We start from the raw sequence: 21,558 nt of genomic DNA on the forward strand, positions 1-21,558 counted from the left end.
AAGGAAATAATGTCATATAAAAAAAATCAATCACCATTACACCATGTCCTAACCACAAGTAATTTGCTAATCAGTGCTGGATTCATGAATGATTCTTAAGACTAATGTTTTTCTTCTTATTTTGCAACCTAAGAAAAAAAGTAAGAACGTTTTAGTCAAAAACACATTTAAAAAAAAATATTTTTCTACAGGCAAAACTTGAAGAATTAGAATTCCTGAAAAGAATAGTTTAGTAACCATTGTAAATAACCCTCTATTTAGGATAACCTCCATATGATCTTAAATCCACAAAGGCAAGATGTGTAACAAATTTACTGGGTTGTTTCAAATATTAAGCAATATTAAGAAATACCTTATAATATCCATATAAGACAGCACTGATTGATAAACAATGTTCGGTCGTGATTATGTGTGCATGACTTTTTATTGAATTCCAAATTCAGTAACAACTCTACAAAAAGTACTCAATCAACTACTAATAAAAATGAGTTCCCTATTTATGACATTATTTCTTCAGATTATTTTCTTGAATCCGGCCCCAGAACACACATGCATTCTATTCAGCTCGGAAAGTCAACATTTCTAAAATCTTATTTTGGAAAAGTGCAATGGAATGCTACTTCCAACTTAAAAGGATAGTTCACCCAAAAATGAAAATTCTATCATTAATTACTCACCCTCATGTCGTTCCAAACCCGCAAGACCTTCATTCATCTTCGGAACACAAATTAAGATATTTTTGATGAAATCCGAGAGCTTTCTGACCCTCCATAGACAGGCAAAGGTACTACCACGTTCAAAGCCCAGAAACATAGTATGGACATTATTCAAAATTACGGTTGAACCACTGATGTCACATGGACTATTTTAACAATGTCCTTAATACCTTTTTGGGCCTTGAACGTGGTAGTTACCTTGCTGTCTATGCAGGGTCAGAAAGCTCTCAGATTTCATCAAAAATATCTTAAATTGTGTTCCGAAGATGAACAAAGGTCTTGCGGGTTTGGAACGACATGAGGGTGAGTAATTAATGACAGAATTATCATTTTTGGGTGAACTATCCCTTTAAGGAGATTTGTGTACAGTAGATTAGGGTGTATGATCACACAAAAATTGCGGCACACAGGGAGATGTAAAACAGGTGTGTAAAACACGGTGATTGATCCTCTCTGGTAATAATCACAGAACACTGGTGGCCATCATGTAACCATGGAACACCTGCAAAGCTAACAAGAGCATTTGGTTTTCTATGTCATGTTCTGAACACTGACCAATGAAACGGATGAGAGATCAGATCCCACTTCTGACTGAATGGAGCGCAACATAATACACAATTATGGGAAGCAGGATTTCGGACCAGTGAAAGTTCACTGTTGGAAACTCCAGAAACAGGATTCGACTCCTCTGGTCTCGTTGGTCAGCTGGTTAGGACAAAAACTCTTTTTAACATGAAATAACTTTGCTGGTTGTTTCCTCTTAGGACACAGTGTCAGTTCCCCTACACATCCTATTGGTTTGTTTCATTCCCTCGAGCCTGTGCCCTACTCTATAATTAAGCACTGAAATCACTCCACCAGCGGAGACATGAGAAACCTGCAGCGTGAAGTACAACTAACATCATTATGAACTTACGCTAGCATAGCATCAGCCGATCCTTAAGGTTCTCATTAAGAGAAAGCAGGTGTATTCAGCATGAGGCCTGAGATGGGAAAAACACTGACTGTGGGCACAGGAACCAATCAGCGTGATTCTCTCGTTCTCCGCGGAGACATTTAAACACGTGCTTCACTGCTGAATAACCTCAAATGAAGCACACACTTCACCTCTGAATTTCCCTAAGTGAAAGAACAAATGAGCCGAATATGACACGATGACTGAAGGCGATGAGTGGTAGGAAATGATGTTGAATTGTGAACGCACAGGGAAGGATGTGTTTAAGCGTCCTCGCACAGTAGTACTATTACTATTAAAGCTCGTTTACGTGCCCTTATGTCGAAGACCTTCATGAGCACAGTAAATAACAGTTGTGTATTTGAATATATAGATCGGAGTACCAAAACCACACTCAAATCTGTTCCAACTTTTGGTTCCAACTCTTCTGTACACTCGCCAACTCGAAATATGCAAATGTCATAAATTATATCAGCAGACTTGTCGAACAAACCAGGTTGCAACAGAAAAGTCTGTACTGCAGCTCCGAGCACAGCTCAAACACAAGCCATCCAGAAACAACTCCTTCATCCCAGAGTTCCTCTGATAGCTGTGTCAGCTGCGTCACATATGATAGGGTGGCTCCTCAGAGGCATTGGTGGTGTGGAATTCACTGAATTCAGAGTGTGACTTGAACACAAGCCTCAGTGGGGCTCATGGTGGGGAATTGACTGGAGGGAACACTACCTCCCTCTATGCGCCTGGTGGTGGTGCGAGGAGGGCTGTCCCTCCAGGTCATTCTCCACCACTGATAAGAAGCCTTCTTTCTCCGCGCAGTCGGCCAGCACCTTGAGCACCAGGCGCAGGCGGCGGTCCATGGCCTCCAAGTGGGGCCGGATGAGTATGGGTGCCAACTGGTCCTGCAGTAGCGATTCCTCCATTAGAGAGCTCAGCTTGAAGTCCTCTTTAGCCAACAGCTGTAGCCGCAGGTACGTCGACCTCTTCACTCTGAGAGAGAGAACGGTAGAAGGTATAACTCCGCATCAGCTGATCTGTTTAGTATACAGAGCTCTATGAAAATACAGGCGGAATTGTAAAATCCATTTACTGGATTTATTTTAAACGAGTGCCAAATGAGCATTTTTAGAACAGTGTGTTGTTCGCGAGATTCTGCGAAAGACACAAGGCGCGAGTGTAACGGGCAAATGTCTAACGAATGTTTACATAGAAAAACAATGTAAAAGTAGTGCAGTGGAATGCAAAATGTGTTTGGTGTGAATGGCCCCTTAGAATAGCAAAATTAGCCACATTCAGAATGTTAGCAACAAAGTAGTGTGTACTATGACCAGCGTGCAGAATTATGCAAATTGGGACACAGTCAGTGTTTTTTTGCAACCATTCATATAGATTGTTCTAGCAAGAATAACATCAGCCACAGGAAATAAATGTAAATGTGCAATAAAGGATACAGCTAGAATAACAGAGCACAGCAGACAGCAGGATGTGGTTGTGTTGGTGCTATACTGAATTACTGCACTGCAGTCACTCTCTCAGTTGGGAGGCTATTGCCTCAATTCAAGAGATGTCTGAAAGTGGAGAAAAACAATCTTACCTGCAGCACTGAGTCAAAGGGACCAGGATGGACATTTCATCATGTGAATGCTTTCCAAATCTGAGGGGTTAGAGAGAAACAGAAGTCAAATGTCTGATATTTTTAAATGGTTCTCTTGTGAAAAAGTGTGCTTAATTGTATTGAATGTGCACTTTTAGCGTATTTCAAATCTTAAAAGCATATTTTTTTTAAAAACTACTTGCAGATAATGTAATATTAATGAAATAAAAGGCCACTTAAGTACACTTAGGGTGTACTCACACTATGCGTTTTGAACCGGTTCATTTAGCCGTCCCTGGCCCGGTTGGAAGATGAGGGCCAGGGCACGGTTCGGTTGGGTTCGGGCGCGGTACGCATGCAGTGTGAGCGCTAACCACGCCGGAGCACGGAACAGATACTATTTTGTGTGCGCTACTGCCATCATTACGACCGCAAACATATACTATTACTACTACTATATATAATTGCGCTCGGGCTCGGTTCAAGGCAACCGTGCCTAGTGTGAGTACACCCTTAAAGAGAGACACTTTCATGTCTCCGAGCGCTCCTCCCACAATGATAAAATATTGGGGAGTTACTCGTTCAGTGGCCAGATTAAAGCTGGATTGGCTACAGGAGCAAGAGACCCCCAAACGGTCCAAACTAGATGACAGGTTTCTGTCAGGGGCTCAGGGGGAGGGACCTCAGCGATGGTATCTCCCCTTATTTGGTGTTCTCCATGATGAGATAACTAGTTCATGGAGTAAGCAATATTCGTCCCGTGTCTTTGTGCCCTCAACGACAATTTATTTGACTATCATGGATGCAAAGGCACGGGGCTACATGATGATGCCCCAGGAGGAAGAGACGCAAGCAGGCTATCTCCCTCCTGCAGTTGCGTCATCACTCAAAAAGCCAATGCTCCCTACCAAGCCATGTAGAGCAACATCTATGGGGATGCGTTTCAGGCAGAGGGTAAGGCTGGTGCTGCCCTGCACACCATGGCGGTTCTGCAGGCATACCAGGCTGACCTGTTAAAGGATCTGAGCGTGAGCGGGGATACTGAGGAGGAAGCATTTTTAGAACTTCGCTGAGCCACAGGTATGACACACCATACAGACCCAGTTCCCTGTCAAGTTGTTTCAGTGCTGGAGTTCCTGCAGGAGAAAATAAATGTCCCCAGGTACATGTCCTGGTACTCTCAGAGTCTATGAGGCCACCAGTTCAGCTTGCCACGCTCTGATTGTGGGAGATCACCCTTCATAGTCGCACGCCTCAATCGAGGAGCTAAGTGGTTGAAGCCGCCCGCCAGCGCGACAGTCTCATCGTGGGACTTAGCTGTAATGCATGAGGGTCTGGTTGGGACCTCTTTTGAACCACTAGAGTCAGCGCCTGTCAGGCTTCTGACTCTGAAGATTTTCTTTTTCTCATGGATATTAGTACTCTAAAAAGAATTGGGGATTTGCAAGCTTTGTTAGTCTCACCATCCTCCTTAGATTTGCCAGTCCATGCTCTTCAGATTTAGGTCCACCGAACCAGTCAGTGGTGTAAGTCGGGGCAGCTTTTCAAATGCTATGGGGACCGCAACCAGGGGGCGGTTGTCACATTTCCCTAGCCCAGTGTTTCCCAACCTTTTTTTAATCGCGGCACCCTTTGGAAATTTTAACAAACTTGTGGCACCCTACAAAATTAATATTTTAGCAATTTAAAAATATAAAAAAATTATTTTTTTACACAGCACCCCTGCTCTAGACAGACGGCACCCCGGTTGGGAAACACTGCCCTAGCCTATGAGGCACGCGGTCAAGCTTTGCCTCTAGGAGTTCATTCAACCAGGGGGAGTTGCATCTCCTAAGGCACTAGCAAGAGTTGTCCTTGCAGCAAGTGTGTGGTATGTGGCAGGCAAGTCCTCCCCGCACACGTTCATCAGATTCTATAGTTTGGATGTCCATGCTACTCCAGGCCCACATGTCTTTGAGCCACTTCCCAAAGTCATTTCTGAGACCTCTTCAATGTTTGTGCGCACACACTACACAAGGTCCATTTCACGTCTATTTATAACCTCTCAGGTGCACGCATTCCAATGATGTCACCGACCGAGGTTATTTAAGCCAATTCTTGGCGTATTTGACACACATGCTTCACAACCGGTCGGAAAAAGAATGTTCTCATAAGCATTAATGAAACGCAGCATCTCATTCCCACTTTTTCAGGGAACAGGGTTACAGTCAAGTAACCCGAGACGTACACTTTAACCATATTTCAAAGACAAATGAAATAATTATGAAATTACATATAAAGATGTACTTCAGTCCTACTTAGATGGCTCAAAAAGTTCAGCTAATATACATTTAAAATATAATAAATTTTCAATTAATTGCAATTAACATGCAAATAAGTGTCCAATATTGCATTAAATTCACACTTCAGTATATTATTTTAAAGTATATAATTACCATATTAAAGAATGCTAAAGTGTACTTTGTTTTTACTAGGGTAAAGATACTAAAACTCTCAACAACCATTTCCAGCATACTTGTAGTGTGATATGCAGTTTCTATAAACTTATTTAAACTTTACCAGACATAAAAGTTAGAACATGAAGAACTCACCAAATTGTACATTCAGGTCTTTATTTAAGACGAAATAAAACCCAGCTCATAACATGGAAACTTAAGTCACTTTTTGTTGTTATACATTCATCTTGCGCTATTACTTTCATATTGGTATGTCAAATTGCACAGCACATTACTGCCGTGGTTCAGTGGGGCATGTTTTTGAAGGCCATATCTTGCCATTTACTGTTATATTTTTATTTATATATTATTTTGGTGACACTTTAGAATTTAGTTGACACCTTGCAACATATTTGTAGCAGGAAAACCCCATCAGCAATACAGTTCAGTATAAATTTAACACAAATAGAAGAAAATACATGTAAATTTTAGTCGAGCCTTAGATTAATCTGGCATTGAAAGAAATATGGCGTTTCACAGTGGCCTACTTCTCTACATAAAAAATGTAGAGAATGAAAAAGCAGCCACTTCAGCCGAGCAGAATGTCAGTTTAATCAAAATGCTTTATCTGTGTGAGCACCTGTGTGACTTCTACCCACTGCAGCACACATATTACACCCTGAGACACGACGCCATATCAATCTGACCTTCCACTCAACATCTACATATTCCCGTCTTATAAGATAGAAACACTCTGTTTCCATGGTTTCGGTGTCAAAAGGAAGTGGCTGTGGAGTCATGTGGAGCTTTGAGGAGTGAGGTGTGAAGGACGGAGGGGACGTTATATGATAATAAAAATGGCTTACCCTCTGCCGTTGTCCAAATGAATAATGAAAGTCTCATTTCCAAACTTCTCAAAAGTCTCGTAATGGTGGCGATCCATGTTGCCTGTTCAGTGTGAAAATGGAGAGAGGGAGAGTGAAATACAGGAGGATTGATGTGGGATGTTGAACTAATAACTCTTTCAGTCTTTAGTTATGATAAAAGGTAGTCTATCGCTCCTTTAAGTTAAGTTATATTCAACAGATTCCAATTCTGCAGTTGATCATTTTAGTCATCTTCATGACTAATCAGTTAACACTTGAATCAGAATCTTTATTTATCCACACACAACCAGGGCTGGAGGAGTTGGTTTCCATGGTGTTCACACAATGGGCCTCATTCATGAAACATTCGTAAATATAGGAGTAAATTCGGAGTAATTTGCGCATAAAACGGACCTTCCCGAAAACTCTCCTCCGGATTCACAAACGCTTCGTACACATCAGATTTGATAGTTAAACATGTGTATGTTAATGAATTCCAATCATTCGTAAATAGGGCGTTCGTGCACGCTCATTCACAATTAGCATAATCTCCACCTATGAATTACAGCTACGTAAATTGCGTGCCCAGGAACGCAGTGGAATATTCTGGTCTACTTTCTCAGGTTTGGCTCCAGTATATTCCATAATGCAAAAAACACTAATAGGCCATATGCCTAACAATAAATATTCAATAACGTGTGTCCACCAAAGCGTTTTTAGCCAGCTGAAAAACTGTCAGGCGCTCTTCTTAAAACAGCCAGTTGGTGGTGCTGGAGAACGCTTTGGTGGCACAGCGTTTTTCTAGCTGAGAGACGCTTTGGTTAGAGGTCTGCATTCGGCCCTCAGACAGAACAGGCAGGTTGTTGATGAGTGACAGAGCAGAATAAGGATGGAGCAAAGTGTGGATGCCCTGTCCTTGAAGGATGTTAAACTCGGTTTTGTTTATATTTTGCTTAGCCTATAATTTTAAATGAAAGATTTTTCTCTGCGACACTTTTCCTACTGTGTTAACAGAAAATGTCAAACTAATTTAGTATTTTGACAAGACGAATAAAAATAGCGAATAGGCTATTTTTGTACAACCTAAATTTTTATTTTTTTTCTCTCTGCGACACTTTTTCCCTATTGTGTTGTCAATGTTAAACGAATCGTATCCTGACAAGACGAATAAAAATAAGAAATACAATTTTTGTACAACATTAATTTTTTTTTTCCTACTGTTGCATAAAATATTAAACAAATTTTGTGTCTTAAGATAATTAATATAAATTCAAGTCAAAGTCAATAAATTCAAGACTCTTGACGAGACGAATAAAATAACAAAAGTTTGTGCAGACCACACTTTTATTTGTCAGCCTATCTCTCTTTCTTTCAGTAAGCGGATATTTAAATGTGAGATTCTGGAAACGAGATCTAAATTTAGCGGGAACGGTCGGGTCGGGAAGAAAATTATTCTAAGCAGACAGCGGGTGAACAAAGAGTGAATATATAGCGGGAGCGGGTGGGTGCGGAATAGAACCTTGCGGGATTTTTTCCTACTGTTGCATAAAATATTAAACAAATTTTGTGTCTTAAGATAATTAATATAAATTCAAGTCAAAGTCAATAAATTCAAGACTCTTGACGAGACGAATAAAATAACAAAAGTTTGTGCAGACCACACTTTTATTTGTCAGCCTATCTCTCTTTCTTTCAGTAAGCGGATATTTAAATGTGAGATTCTGGAAACGAGATCTAAATTTAGCGGGAATGGTCGGGTCGGGAAGAAAATTATTCTAAGCAGACAGCGGGTGAACAAAGAGTGAATATATAGTGGAAGCAGGTGGGTGCGGAATATAACCTTGCGGGAGCGGGACTAAAAAAACAGTCCTGTGCAGACCTCTACTTTGGTTGCTATGATTTGAAATATCCACGGCAGTAACGTATTACTAGTATCTCATTTTGAAGAATATTACTGAATATGAAAATGCAGTAACCAGCAATATTAACTTCTCTATTGCTGTTCAGTTGTTGTACAAGTAGGATGATTGGTCGATTGTCCCGCCCCTCCTCCATTGATTGGACGGCTGGGTAAAAAGCGCTGCATTTTACCCAAAGCTAAACAGTTTATCAACCCTCAGCTACAAAAAAAAAAAAAAACGCGCAAACGAACTTATTATAATGGCAGTGCTCCCGTGGTAGGGAGCAGGTGTAAATTTCTTTCCTACCAACTAACATTTTGAAAATACGAAAATTTTCATGAATTCGAAAGTTTACGTCAGAACGACCTTACGAACGATTTACACAAAAATCCGTTCTGCTCGTGTTTCATGAATGAGGCCCAATGTCCTTACAGAAAAGCACCATGAACTTCTGATGAACAGGGGAAATTCCCCCAGATCAACCCGAGGTTAGCAGCCTCGCTCAAGGGCACACGGCTCATGAACGGATCAAAACACTCTCAACTTCAGAGACCACCCACAGTCTGCTCATAAACTCACAATTGAGACCTTCTATATTGCAATTGTGACTTTATTGAAATTGAGACTTTATACTTTACATAATTGTGACTTTATATCTCTGTATTTATATCTCAATACTGACTTTATTCCTCAGATTGGAGTCTTTACACTTCTAGTTGTGACCTTATATTTTGCAGTGTGACCTTTATCACAATGTGACTATACTGTTTTAATCCCACAATGTGACTTTATATCTCCCTATTGAGACTTTACATCTCAAAATGTTAACTTTATTTCTCAAAACTGAGACTTTATAGTTTTAGTTAGTGACTTTATTTCTTGTAGTGACATTTTTATCTCACAATGTGACTTTATATACATTTTTATTCCACAATGTTACAATATAACTTTATTATAATGAGTCATTTTATAACTTTTGTAATTGTGATTTTGTCTAAAAAGTCACTGTATTTCTCGAAACTTAGACTTTATATCTCCCCTTTGTGACTTCATATCTCAGTGTGACTTCCTTACCTCACAATGTGACTTCTGCAGTGTGACTTTATATCTCAGTTACTTTTTTATAATCTTGCAGTATCTTTATTTCTTGCGATTTTACTGTATGTCTCCCAACAGTGAATTCTGTGCAATTCAACCTTTTTTTTATCTCACAATGTAACTTTTTAATATAAGTGTGTCTTTTATCTTGCAATGTGACTTTATATTTCACAGTGATTATTTTTTTAATTTCTTGTAATGTGACTGTATATCTCCCAAATGACTTTCTCACAATACAACTTTTTTTCTTTATTTCTTCCTCAGTGTGACTTTATATCTTCCTATTGTGACATATCTCAAAATTTTGACTTATTTCTCGAAATTGACTTTATATCTCACAGCGTGACACATCTTACAATGTGACTTTATATCTGCCAGATGTGTTTATCTTGCAATGTGACTTTATATCTCACAGTGACTTTTTTTTAAAACCTTGCAATGCAACTTTATTTGCTTGCAATGTGATTGTATATCTACCACCTGTGACTTTCTCACAGTTCGACTTTATCTCACATTGTGACTGTATATCTCCTAAATTTGACAGTTTTTAATCTCAAAATGTGATTTATTTATTATTGTTTTTTTACCTCACATTGTGACTTTATAAACACATATCACAATGTGTCTATTTCTTATTTTTAAACTTGTATATCACAATGAACTATTTATTTTTTACACTAAGGCAAAAACGGGCTTTCATAGTTCATTGGCCATATTAAGCAATGTGATTTGCTGGCTAATGCACAGGTTTTTATCAATTGCCACTATAGGGGCATGTTGTCACAAAAGTTGTGTCCAGTGAACTGTGTCTCTTTCTTGGGCAATAATGGAAAATGTTCAATTTTATATAAGACTTCACGAGTCTACACAAACATTTAATTAAAAAATGCAAAAATGTAAAAATAAATTTACACCGAAAAATACGTACGGGAGTAAAAAGTAATTTTCTACCCAGTTTCCCCTACTTCTAAGCAAAATTGTATAAACACGTTCAACACTTACCCATTAGAAAGTCAAAAATAGTCATGTCCATGATGTCCAGAAGTCGTGTGCCTCGGTCATACGGAGGAGTCTGTTTGACTTCATCACAATAATCCTGATCCACTTCCCACCTTACAACAGAGAAAACAGCTAAGAAACTCTCTTCACCTTTAAATTTGAGCTGCATTTTGCCCCTTCTCATATATAACCCTACTAGCGTACAACTGCCATCTCAAACAGGATGGCCCATTGTTTTACTGCACAGATAGGATTTCTCTGAGAGTAAGTGAGAACCGCAGTAGTCTTTTTTGCTGATAAAGCCAGACTGTAGTTTAATGAAGATATGGGGTGGTGCGTGGAGACCGGAGATAAAGCGGAGAAAAAGAGCTTACTCAGCTTTCTTGCGTTTGTGGTAGGAGCGGCGCCAGGGGTTCCTCCAGGTCTTGCGCTTAGCTAGTGCCAAGTCAGGAAGAAATGCAGCCAGGGAGCCCTCGATCTGGTCGGGCTTCCCACATAGAGCATGCTCTGTGGAGCAGTAGTAGGAGCACTCGCCGTAGAAGCAGATGTTGTTGGCTGCAGGAGTGAGGAAGAAAGGGTCTCAGGAAAGAGAAAACTGTTCTTGTGGGTTTTAAAATAGACCACCACTGAGACAAAGAGAAAGGAAAAGTCCCTCCGGAGTAACATGGGGTTAAGTGTCTTCAAGTACACAATGGTAATAGCTCATTGATTGCCCATTACTGGGTTTGAACCTACAACCTTTCGGAATCCCCAGATATTTAAGTCAAGTTTTATATAACGTGAAGCAGCTGTTTTTCACTGATGCATTGATTTTTAATTAATAAATAATCTTATATTTTGGTTTGCGTTCATAAAGTTAAATAATATTAATAATAATAATAATAATGGTCGTGAGATAGCGTTGGTTTGACTTATCTCTTAATGTTACTGAATATCTCCTAAATTTGACTGTTTATAATCTACATTTTTTTTTACCTCACATTGTGACTTTATATCTCACAATGTCTCTGTTTCTTATTTTTAAACTTGTATATCACAATTAACTTTTTTTATTTATTTATTTTTTAATTTTTTTATTCTATTTTTTATTTTCATAGTTCATTGGCCATATTAAGCAATGTGTCTGGCTGACTATTACACAACTTCCAGGAGACAGAATGCATAAGTTTTTATTAGTTGCCACTATAGGGGCATGTTGTCACAAAAGTTGCATCCAATGAACTGTGTCTCTTTCCTGGGCGATAATGGAAAATGTTAAATTTTATATAAGACTTCATGAGTCTACACAAACATTTAATTCAAAAATGCAAAAATGTAAAAATAAAGTTACCCTAAAAAAAGAAAAGTAATTTTTTCCCCAGTTTCCCCTATACTTCTAAGCAAAAGTTTATAAACACATTTTAAACATGTTCAACACTTACCCATTAGAAAGTCAAAAATAGTCATGTCCATGATGTCCAGGAGTCGTGTGCCTCGGTCATACGGAGGAGTCTGTTTGACTTCATCACAATAGTCCGGATCCACTTCCCACCTTACAATAGAGAAAACGAATAAGAAACTCACTTCACCTTTAAATTTGAGCTGCATTTTGCCCCTTCTCATATATAACCCTACTAGCGTACAACTGCCATCTCAAACAGGATGGCCCATTGTTTTACTGCACAGATAGGATTTCTCTGAGAGTAAGTGAGAACCACAGTAGTCTTTTTTGCTGATAAAGCCAGACTGTAGTTTAATGAAGATATGGGGTGGTGCGTGGAGACCTGAGATAACGCGGAGAAAAAGAGCTTACTCAGCTTTCTTGCGTTTGTGGTAGGAGCGGCGCCAGGGGTTCCTCCAGGTCTTGCGCTTAGCTAGTGCCAAGTCAGGAAGAAATGCAGCCAGGGAGCCCTCGATCTGGTCGGGCTTCCCACATAGAGCATGCTCTGTGGAGCAGTAGTAGGAGCACTCGCCGTAGAAGCAGATGTTGTTGGCTGCAGGAGTGAGGAAGAAAGGGTCTCAGGAAAGAGAAAACTGTTCTTGTGGGTTTTAAAATAGACCACCACTGAGACAAAGAGAAAGGAAAAGTCCCTCCGGAGTAACATGGGGTTAAGTGTCTTCAAGTACACAATGGTAATAGCTCATTGATTGCCTATTACAGGGTTTTAACCTACAACCTTTCGGACTCCCCAGATATTTAACCCAAGTTTTATATAATGCGAAGCAGCTGTTTTCCACTGATGCATCAATTTGTAATTTATAAATAATTATATCTTTTGGTATGCGTCCATCAAGTTTCAAATAAAATAAAAATTTATCAAGAATTATTATTATGTGATACATACCATTACCATGTTGTTAAGTAAATACTGTAAGCACAAAAGACTCAAAATAGTAAAACTCCCCTCAAATTTTAAAATTATATTTAACTAAACTGTGCTTAGAGATAATTGAATACTATTGAAATAAAAGGGCACTTAAGTGTAATTAAATGAGATACACTTTCATAACTATGTTTCTTAACATACTTAAAGTATCTTACAGTTGCATACTCACAATACTTTTAAAAAGTACACTTTGTAATAATGTCAAATTACAAGTTTTACTTTAAAGTACATTTTAAATCATTATGTTTAATAATCTTTTGTCTTGCTACACTTATTTTGATGTTGACTGACATACTAAAGCACATGTAAAGTACTTGATTATAAATACACGACATACAAGGTTCAATAGAAATGACATTAAAGTATATTTTAGTTTATGATAAGTGCTTGTCAGTACATTCAGAAGTACACTTTAACCATATTTCAATGCACGATTAAAGTAATTATGAAAAGACAAAGATGCACTACTTAAGTGGGTTAAAAGCACTCTAAAGTTCAGTTTTGCATTTAACATAAATTGAATACACGACATACAAGGTTCAATAGAAATGACATTAAAGTATAATATATATTAGAAGTACACTTTAACCATATTTCAATGCACGATTAAAGTAATTATGAAAAGACAAAGATGCACTACTTAAGTGGGTTAAAAGCACTCTAAAGTTCAGTTTTGCATTTAACATAAATTGAAACTATAATAAATATTCAGTTAATTGTAAATAACATGCAATTAAATGTCCGAAAGCAGCCCTTTTTCAGTAATAGCCGCACATATGTATCTTTGTGGCAGGAAAAACAGTTAACACATATACCGGCGTTATACCGACAAGCCCTGGCCGTAAACACATTTTAAAGCAACAACATGCTAACTATGACAATCTTTTGTGCAGCAGCCTTGTTTATAGAGTTAATACAGATTGTAGAATATGGTTTTGAAATAGGTGACTTCTCCAGATGTGTCTTGATGTGATGAAGCTCTGTTGAAAAAAATCGCATATGCTGGTTAGGTATGTTTTGACGCTGGGATGCTGGTTTAAGCTGGTCCTTTGCTGGTTTATGCTGGACCTTTGCTGGTTTATGCAGGGTCCTTTGCTGGTTTATGCTGGTCCTTTGCTGGTTTATGCTGGACCTTTGCTGGCTTATGCTGGTCCTTTTGCTGGTTTAAGCTAGTCCTTTTGCTGGTTTAAGCTGGTCCTTTGCTGGTTTAAGCTGGTCCTTTGCTGGTTTATGCTGGTCCTTTGCTGGTCCTTCTGCTGGTTTAAGCTGGTCCTTTGCGGGTTTATGCTGGTCCTTTGCTGGTCCTTTTGCTGGTTTAAGCTGGTCCTTTGCTGGTTTATGCTGGTCCTTTTGCTGGTTTATGCTGGTCCTTTGCTGATTCAAGCTGGTCCTTTGTTGGTTTAAGCTGGTCCTTGGTCCTTTGCTGGTTTAAGCTGGTCCTTTGCTGGTTTATGCTGGTCCTTTGCTGGTTTAAGCTGGTCCTTTGCTGGTTTAAGCTGGTCCTTTGCTGGTTTAAGCTGGTCCTTTGCTGGTTTAAGCTGGTCCTTTGCTGGTTTAAGCTGGTCCTTTGCTGGTTTAAGCTGGTCCTTTGCTGGTTTAAGCTGGTCCTTTGCTGGTTTAAGCTGGTCCTTTGCTGGTTTAAGCTGGTCCTTTGCTGGTTTAAGCTGGTCCTTTGCTGGTTTAAGCTGGTCCTTTGCTGGTTTAAGCTGGTCCTTTGCTGGTTTAAGCTGGTCCTTTGCTGGTTTAAGCTGGTCCTTTGCTGGTTTAAGCTGGTCCTTTGCTGGTTTAAGCTGGTCCTTTGCTGGTTTAAGCTGGTCCTTTGCTGGTTTAAGCTGGTCCTTTGCTGGTTTAAGCTGGTCCTTTGCTGGTTTATGCTGGTCATGTGCTGGCAAAGGACCAGCATAAACCAGCATCCCAGCGTCAAAACATACCTAACCAGCATATGCTGGTTTTTTTAACAGGGAGGATGTCAGTGATCTAAAATGGTCAGATTCACCAAGGGCTCATTAAACACTGCTATTTAGCCAATGATGAATCACTGTGTATAACGCCTTTTTCAAATGTTTCCTGACACAGGTCCCCGGGGGAAGAGGAGCCCTTTCACTCGTTCCCACAAAAACACATTTGTCATGAAAAGTGGAGGCAGAATGCTAATGATAGCCCTGCAGAGAAAGAATATGGCCAATCTGTGTGCCTCATCCCAACGCTTACATCATCTAAATGTCGGTAATTTAGTTGCCAAACTTGCTGCACGTGTGTTATTGCATGCTTGTTACTCCCCAATTAAGAGCTGTAATTAGCATAGCATCTTGGCTAGGTGTTGTAAGCTGGTCTACGTTTGGTCTACTGCAAGCTTTTTGTGCTAATATTTAGTTAGTTAGTTAGTTTGACGGTTCTTTATGGACTTAGAAAAGAATTAAGCAGTCAGAAATACATATAGCAAGATGCTAACATGGCCGTATGTAAACTATGCAACACTTGCTAAATGCTAACACTTCTAAACCACATAGGCACAGGGAAGTTTGTCATGAAACTGAATGGCTGTCTTCATTCACAGAAATGTGGATTTTCCCACTGTTTGAACTCTATATGCGTGAGAAGCCAACAATCAGAAGGGGGGATGCATAGCCTGATGGGATAGAAGAAAAGGCTGTGTGGAAGCCACTCATACCTGGGGATACGAAGAATGTCCGCCAGAGCTTTTTGTCACGGGTCACGTCTCGGATCTCCTGTGTCATGTTCACCAGCCTGCCGGCCACCGGGGGAACTCTCCGGAAATCCAGGATTCTGTGCGCCACAAACAAGCGGCATTGTCAAATGATTTATTTGCAATGCATTATCAGATACAGCACCTGTGGTGTTTCTTCATGCAGACGTTGCACAGTTCACAGACTGCTTTATGAGAACAGTGACACCAGCCATTCAATCTCCTGCCGCATTCAATAATGAAGAAGCAACAATAAAGAGTGCAGAATATCCATAGAATAAAGCCATTTTTTAAAGTGGCTTGGTAACGATTTTTTCTTCAAGGTGCTACTGCTAAGCAACTGAGCCCGCTCTTTACTCCCTGGCTTTATGAGACCTCCGTGAATGCTCTTTATTAGACTTTTATTGGCATTTTAGCATCTGGCCACACACACCACAGGATATAAATGGTCTCTAGTTTCTCTCATTTCTTGTGTACTTGTGTTGGGCAAAATCCGAATTTGTCTCCTTTTCAATTATGAGTGATTTTTTTAATTAAACACGCCTCACAAGAAGTTTTCAAGAATTTGAACGATAGAGAGAGGAATTTACAGAATGCAATTTTAAGAAATTCAAAACATGATTTCCAATAAACCCACAAACTTCCATTATTAATTTGAAAAAACAAAAAGTGGTTTTTATCCCTTAACATGTACACTGTAAAAAATGATTGTGATTTTAACAGTAAAAGACTGTAAAAATGCTACAGTAAAAACCTGTTAACTGGTTAACAGTAAGTTTCCATACTATATTCCTTGAATAAATGTAATTGCATTTAATGTGATTTTCCAGTAAAATACTGTTAAAAATACGGTTTTTGGAAGTGAAAAAGAAAAAGTCATTGTATAATTTATGGTGAAAAAACGTAAATTGACACTCCCAGAATTCCCTGCATGACACTCATATTTGAGGTTTTTCTTATCAGTTGTGTACACTAGGGTTTAATCTTACATCTAATGTTGTTAAATGAATGTTTATTGCATTATTTCAGTATTGTGTGTGTCACTATGATGGTGTTTAGTTACTGTAAATGTCACAGATTTTTTTTTTACAGTGTAGAATAACATGTTTTACTCAATTACTAAACATACTTACAAATTAAATATAAATGTAGAATATTTATTATCCTCTCTCTATGCCTCCCACTCACGTCATTACGCCGCCACACGCTCGCGTCATGGTACTGTCGTGAATGCGCGTCCACAAGTGACGCAGTAGAGACGAAAATATGGAATAAAGTCGTTATTTTTGTTTTCTTTGCGCAAAAAAAGTATTCTCGTAGCTTTCGTAACTTTACAGTTGAACCACTGATGTCACACGGATTACTTTGTCGATCATCTTGGTACATTTCTGGACCTTGAACGTGGTAGTTACCTTGCCGTCTATGGGAGGGTCAGAGAGCCCTCAGATTTCATCAAAAATATCTTAAATTGTGTTCCGAAGATAAACGGAGGTCTTACAGGTTTGGAACGACACGAGGGTGAGTAATTAATGACAGAATTTTCATTTTTGGGTGAACTAACCCTTTAATCTCTCAGTCTTTGTCTGTGTGTGCAGTGGGCCGTCGTGGAGAAAATCCCACATCGTGTGGTGTGAGTGCTTTCAACATTAAACCTCCAAAGACTCATGGGCTCCTGGGCCCTGAGAGACAGAAACCCAAGCCTTTGAGATGAAACCACTCAGGGGTCGCAAGTTGCCGAGTCACTCTGGATGCGGGTGACAAAGAGCCCAGTGTGGAAACACTGCATTCTAGGAACATTCTGTCAGACGTTTGTGGAAATAAGAAGCGGAAGCTGCCAGTGGAGGAGGTTTCCATTGAAGGTGAGCGTACTGTAGCAGCACAACGTTTCTTGTAAAATGCCGCTGTTTCCACACGCTCTCACACTAATCGAATATCAATATCCATTTCACTAGCAAACATCCTCTCAGCGTTATCACTCAGCTGACAATGAATTGACATATCATACCATGCTTTTTCCTCTCCTAAATAAAATACATCATGGATATGACAGGCACTTCAAATGAGAGCAAATGAGAGATTCAGGAGGAAATTGAGTGGGTCTCACAAGCTCAATTAGCTCTCTGACTCCACAAAGCCTTTCTCTGTGGGGCTTCTTGTTAAAGTCAGCAGGGAGTTTCTTCTGACTTCTGACTGCACTCACATGCACCTTGTTACTTTCTGAGTAACTGTAAGGTGTATCGACTCTATCGCACTAAGTGCTTTTCAGGCCGTTGTCCAGAAGTCTTGAGTGACATGCGCAGAGCGGCGAGAATATAATAAGAGTTGGTTTGGCTTTCTGACATCACAATGGCGCGGGCGCGAGCGCTCTCGTGCGTAAATGTGAAATGTGGAGATGTGTGGGTGTGTGGTTATGGTTTCTTTTTCCCAGCCAACATCCATTCCAGAGCAGTATCATAGCACTACAGGTGTTTTCAGTGAAAGAACTGTGAGGAAGCCAAGCTGAAGGTCTCTGTAAGGGGAATTTCCTCTTAAAGGCTACTGGGGTGGTTGACTGCGGTTTGGATGAGCGTCATGCAGGCTACCAGATTGTAAGAGTACCAGACTTCTTCGATTTAAACCATAAAACAATATTTTTTAATAATGGACCTTTCTTAGAAACTTTTCTATTTATTGGTGGTGCATAAAAATTAAATTAAATAAAATTTAATAAAAATTTAAATTAAATTACCGTATTGACCCGAATATAAGAAGATGTTTTTTTATTGGAAATACATCTGAAAAAACGCAGTCGTCTTATATTCAGGGTCGTCTTATATTCGGGCCAATACGGTAAATTAAGAAATTAGAAAAATAGAAAATAAATAATAGTAACAGTTTACAACAAGGTTCCATTTGTTCCAGCATTCATTAACTACATTAGTAAACATGAACTAACAAAGAAATAAATATTCTAAAGTAATTACTATTGTAATTTCAGTATTTACTAATGCATTATTAAAATCCAAAGCTGCGTCTATTAATATTATTTAATGGACCTGAGCTGGCATGAGCTAACAACGAACAGTTATATTTTTATTAACTAACATTATCAAAGATTAATAAACACTGTAACAAATGAATTGCTCTGAAATGAACTGATGGGACCTTACTGTAAAGTGTTACCATAGTTATTATTATTAATAATAATAATAATAACATTTAACATAATAACATTTCCTTAAAAAGTAACTATAATTCTAAGAATAATGGGGGGAAAAAGTAGTAAATAATAGAAAATAGTACACAATAAAGTTCAGACAATAATGATGACATTCTCAAATACATTGGCAATCTAATATTGTCTAATATTGTCACTGTCAGACACCTTAAAACAAAATCCCAGACCTGTCATATCTAAACACCTCCAAACATTTCTGTCAAATGAAGATAAAGGCCGAGTAAACACAAAGTAAGCACAGTGGGATGCCAAGCATAAACTCTTGGCAATGCTTAATGTCACATGATCTCATTGTTATTCAGATGGTCTCTGCAAGTGGCAAACATACAATAAAATAAGCAATACAGCCAACAAAAACCGGAAACATCTTGCCCCGAAACTCTCACACTGGCCACTGGGCTGTCCTTCAGAGCCCTGCAGATAACGCTCTCCTTCTCTCTGTGTTTTACTCTTACCTGTCCAGATGAAATGCAGCGATCTCTGCGTTGTGTCGCTCAAAGTCAGAGAAGTAGAAGAAGTCTGGGGGTGTCTCTTGTTCCCTGGTTTGTCTAGAGGACAGAGTAGAAAAAAACAAGATTGGTGTTAGCTAGTGCTTGCAGAAGATAGAAGGCCTCCAGCAGTCTGTTGTGTCTATGCTAGCTTCGGGTACACTGTAAAAAATTATTGTGATTTTAACAGTAAAAGACTGTAAAAATGCTACAGTAAAAACCTGTTAACTGGTTACTTAACAGCAAGTTTCCATACTATATACGGTCAATAAATGTAATTACATTTAATGTGCTTTTACAGTAAAATACTGTTAAAAATAAGGTTTTTGGAAGTGAAAAAGAAAAAGTAATTGTATAATTTACAGTGAAAAACCGTAAATTGACACTCCCAGTTATTCCCTAGTTGATGTTTTTTGTTGAAATAACATGTTTCTTCTTAGTTTTTTCTCATCAGTTGTGTACACTAGGGTTTAATCTTACATCTAATGTTGTTAAATGAAAGTTTATTGCATTATTTCAGTATCACGTGTGTCACCATGATGGGGTTTAGTGTTTGTGTGAATGACACGGTGCACCTTCTATATATAAGTATTGCCCGCCTCAGCTCATAGAAAAGCTGTTTGTGATAAGTTTAGGTTCATCGTGGGACGTTATCATCACCACCAGTTTTTGGTGGTTATCAGTGCATTACAATGGTTCAAAACAGATATTAGTATTTCAATATGTTGGTTTATTAACATTACATCAGTTAATGAAATACGGTATTTTATTGTGAATTTAAGTTGTCTGTAAAACCTAAAATGTTGCTGCCATATTTTTTACGGTGAAGTTCTGGCAACCACAGCTGCCGGTATTTTACCGTAAATGTCACAGATTTTTTTTTTTTACAGTGTAGCTGTATTTACAAGCAGACATCCTGACACTAGCGGACAACAAATAGACAACATGGACGTCTGCCGAATGGGCCGCATGGCTGGATCAGCAACTAAAGGAATGTGTGTGTGTGTGTGTACAGAACAGATTTTGGCAGGAAACAAACTGCAGGTGCATGTTCTCTCCACGTACCTATGCGTTCAGACAGACAGATCACAAGACTCAGACAGACAGGCGCAGGAAAAAAAAGCCACAGAATCCAGACAGACATGCACTAAACCACTGATCTTAACTCTCAACCTCCTACAATGACATCAGTCTCAAACAGCTCATGGTATCTTTTACACGGTGCTTTCCTGAAAACAACTGTAAGATCTTTCCTGGAAGCGTTACGGAATGGGGTCAGAAAATGCTATGCTAGGCTAATGTTAGCTCAAAACACATCAGTTTGTAGGTGACTAACAAACAGAGGAAAATTGTATTGCTCAACGGTTGCTCATAACTGAATGGGGTTTCATTTAAGTATCAACTTTGTGTCTGCCAGCACTGATGTTTCTCCTCTGGAGAAGTTAAAATGAATCGACACAAATGAATTATTGACAGAGAATAACACTATAAAATGAATGTGGATATCATAACTCTGGTCTTAAAAGAATCTGATGAGAAATGTTTGAGCTCTTTCTGAAATGTGAACTTTGGTCTCTTGGCAAGGTTTGAGCCATCGTTGAGATCTCTTGTGAAAAAAATGAAAATTGCTTGTGTTTTTTTTATGCAAGAGAATAAGCCATCTCAGTATATTCGTGATTTTTCTTTCCTACAGGATGTCCTGCTTTTTTAAAAAGCCCCAGCCACCAGACCTCAATATCATGAGTTATTATATTAACTTTTAGCCCTCAAATTCCCATTTTCATCCATCCATTAACTCTGAGTGCTGCTTATATCCTCTTCCCTCGCCACTGTCAAAACACCAATGGAAAATTCTTTTTGTGACTTCATATATTTTCATTTGAAGTGAAGTGACGTGACATGTGGCCAAGTATGGTGACCCATACTAGGAATTAGTGCTCTGCATTTACCCATCCAAAGTGCACACACACAGCAGTGAACATACACCCGGAGCAGTGGGCAGCCATTTATGCTGCGGCGCCCGGGGAGCAGTTGGGGGTTTGGTGCCTTGCTCAAGGGCACCTCAAGGGCACCTCAGTCGTGGTATTGAAGGTGGGAGAGAGAGCTGTACAGTCACTCCCCCCACCTACAATCCCTGCCGGTACCTGGAAGCGTTACGGAATGGGGTCAGAAAATGCTATGCTAGGCTAATGTTAGCTCAAAACACATCAGTTTGTAGG

At 39.1% G+C, this 21,558-nt stretch overlaps 1 protein-coding gene across 2 annotated transcripts in view; it reads right to left on the bottom strand.

Moving 5' to 3' along the window:
- Positions 1–1,010: 1,010 nt before the first annotated feature.
- Positions 1,011–21,558, bottom strand: part of LOC107691221 (extracellular serine/threonine protein kinase FAM20C-like) — a 64,470-nt gene continuing 43,922 nt past the window's right edge. The window contains exons 4-10 of one of the 2 annotated variants that reach the window (XM_016489722.1): positions 19,307–19,399; positions 15,599–15,714; positions 12,354–12,534; positions 10,565–10,674; positions 6,564–6,645; positions 3,263–3,322; positions 1,011–2,658 (exon numbers count right to left, since the gene is read on the bottom strand). In XM_016489722.1, coding sequence (XP_016345208.1) covers positions 2,394–2,658; positions 3,263–3,322; positions 6,564–6,645; positions 10,565–10,674; positions 12,354–12,534; positions 15,599–15,714; positions 19,307–19,399 — 907 coding nt within the window. In that variant the 3' untranslated portion in view covers positions 1,011–2,393. Of the gene's footprint in view, positions 2,659–3,262; positions 3,323–6,563; positions 6,646–10,564; positions 10,675–11,982; positions 12,093–12,353; positions 12,535–15,598; positions 15,715–19,306; positions 19,400–21,558 lie in introns of both variants that reach the window. The other variant, XM_016489721.1, reaches the window with a different exon arrangement.

Source organism: Sinocyclocheilus anshuiensis, unplaced genomic scaffold (assembly GCF_001515605.1).
Source record: "Sinocyclocheilus anshuiensis isolate Anshui unplaced genomic scaffold, SAMN03320099.WGS_v1.1 scaffold202, whole genome shotgun sequence".
NCBI lineage: Eukaryota > Metazoa > Chordata > Actinopteri > Cypriniformes > Cyprinidae > Sinocyclocheilus > Sinocyclocheilus anshuiensis.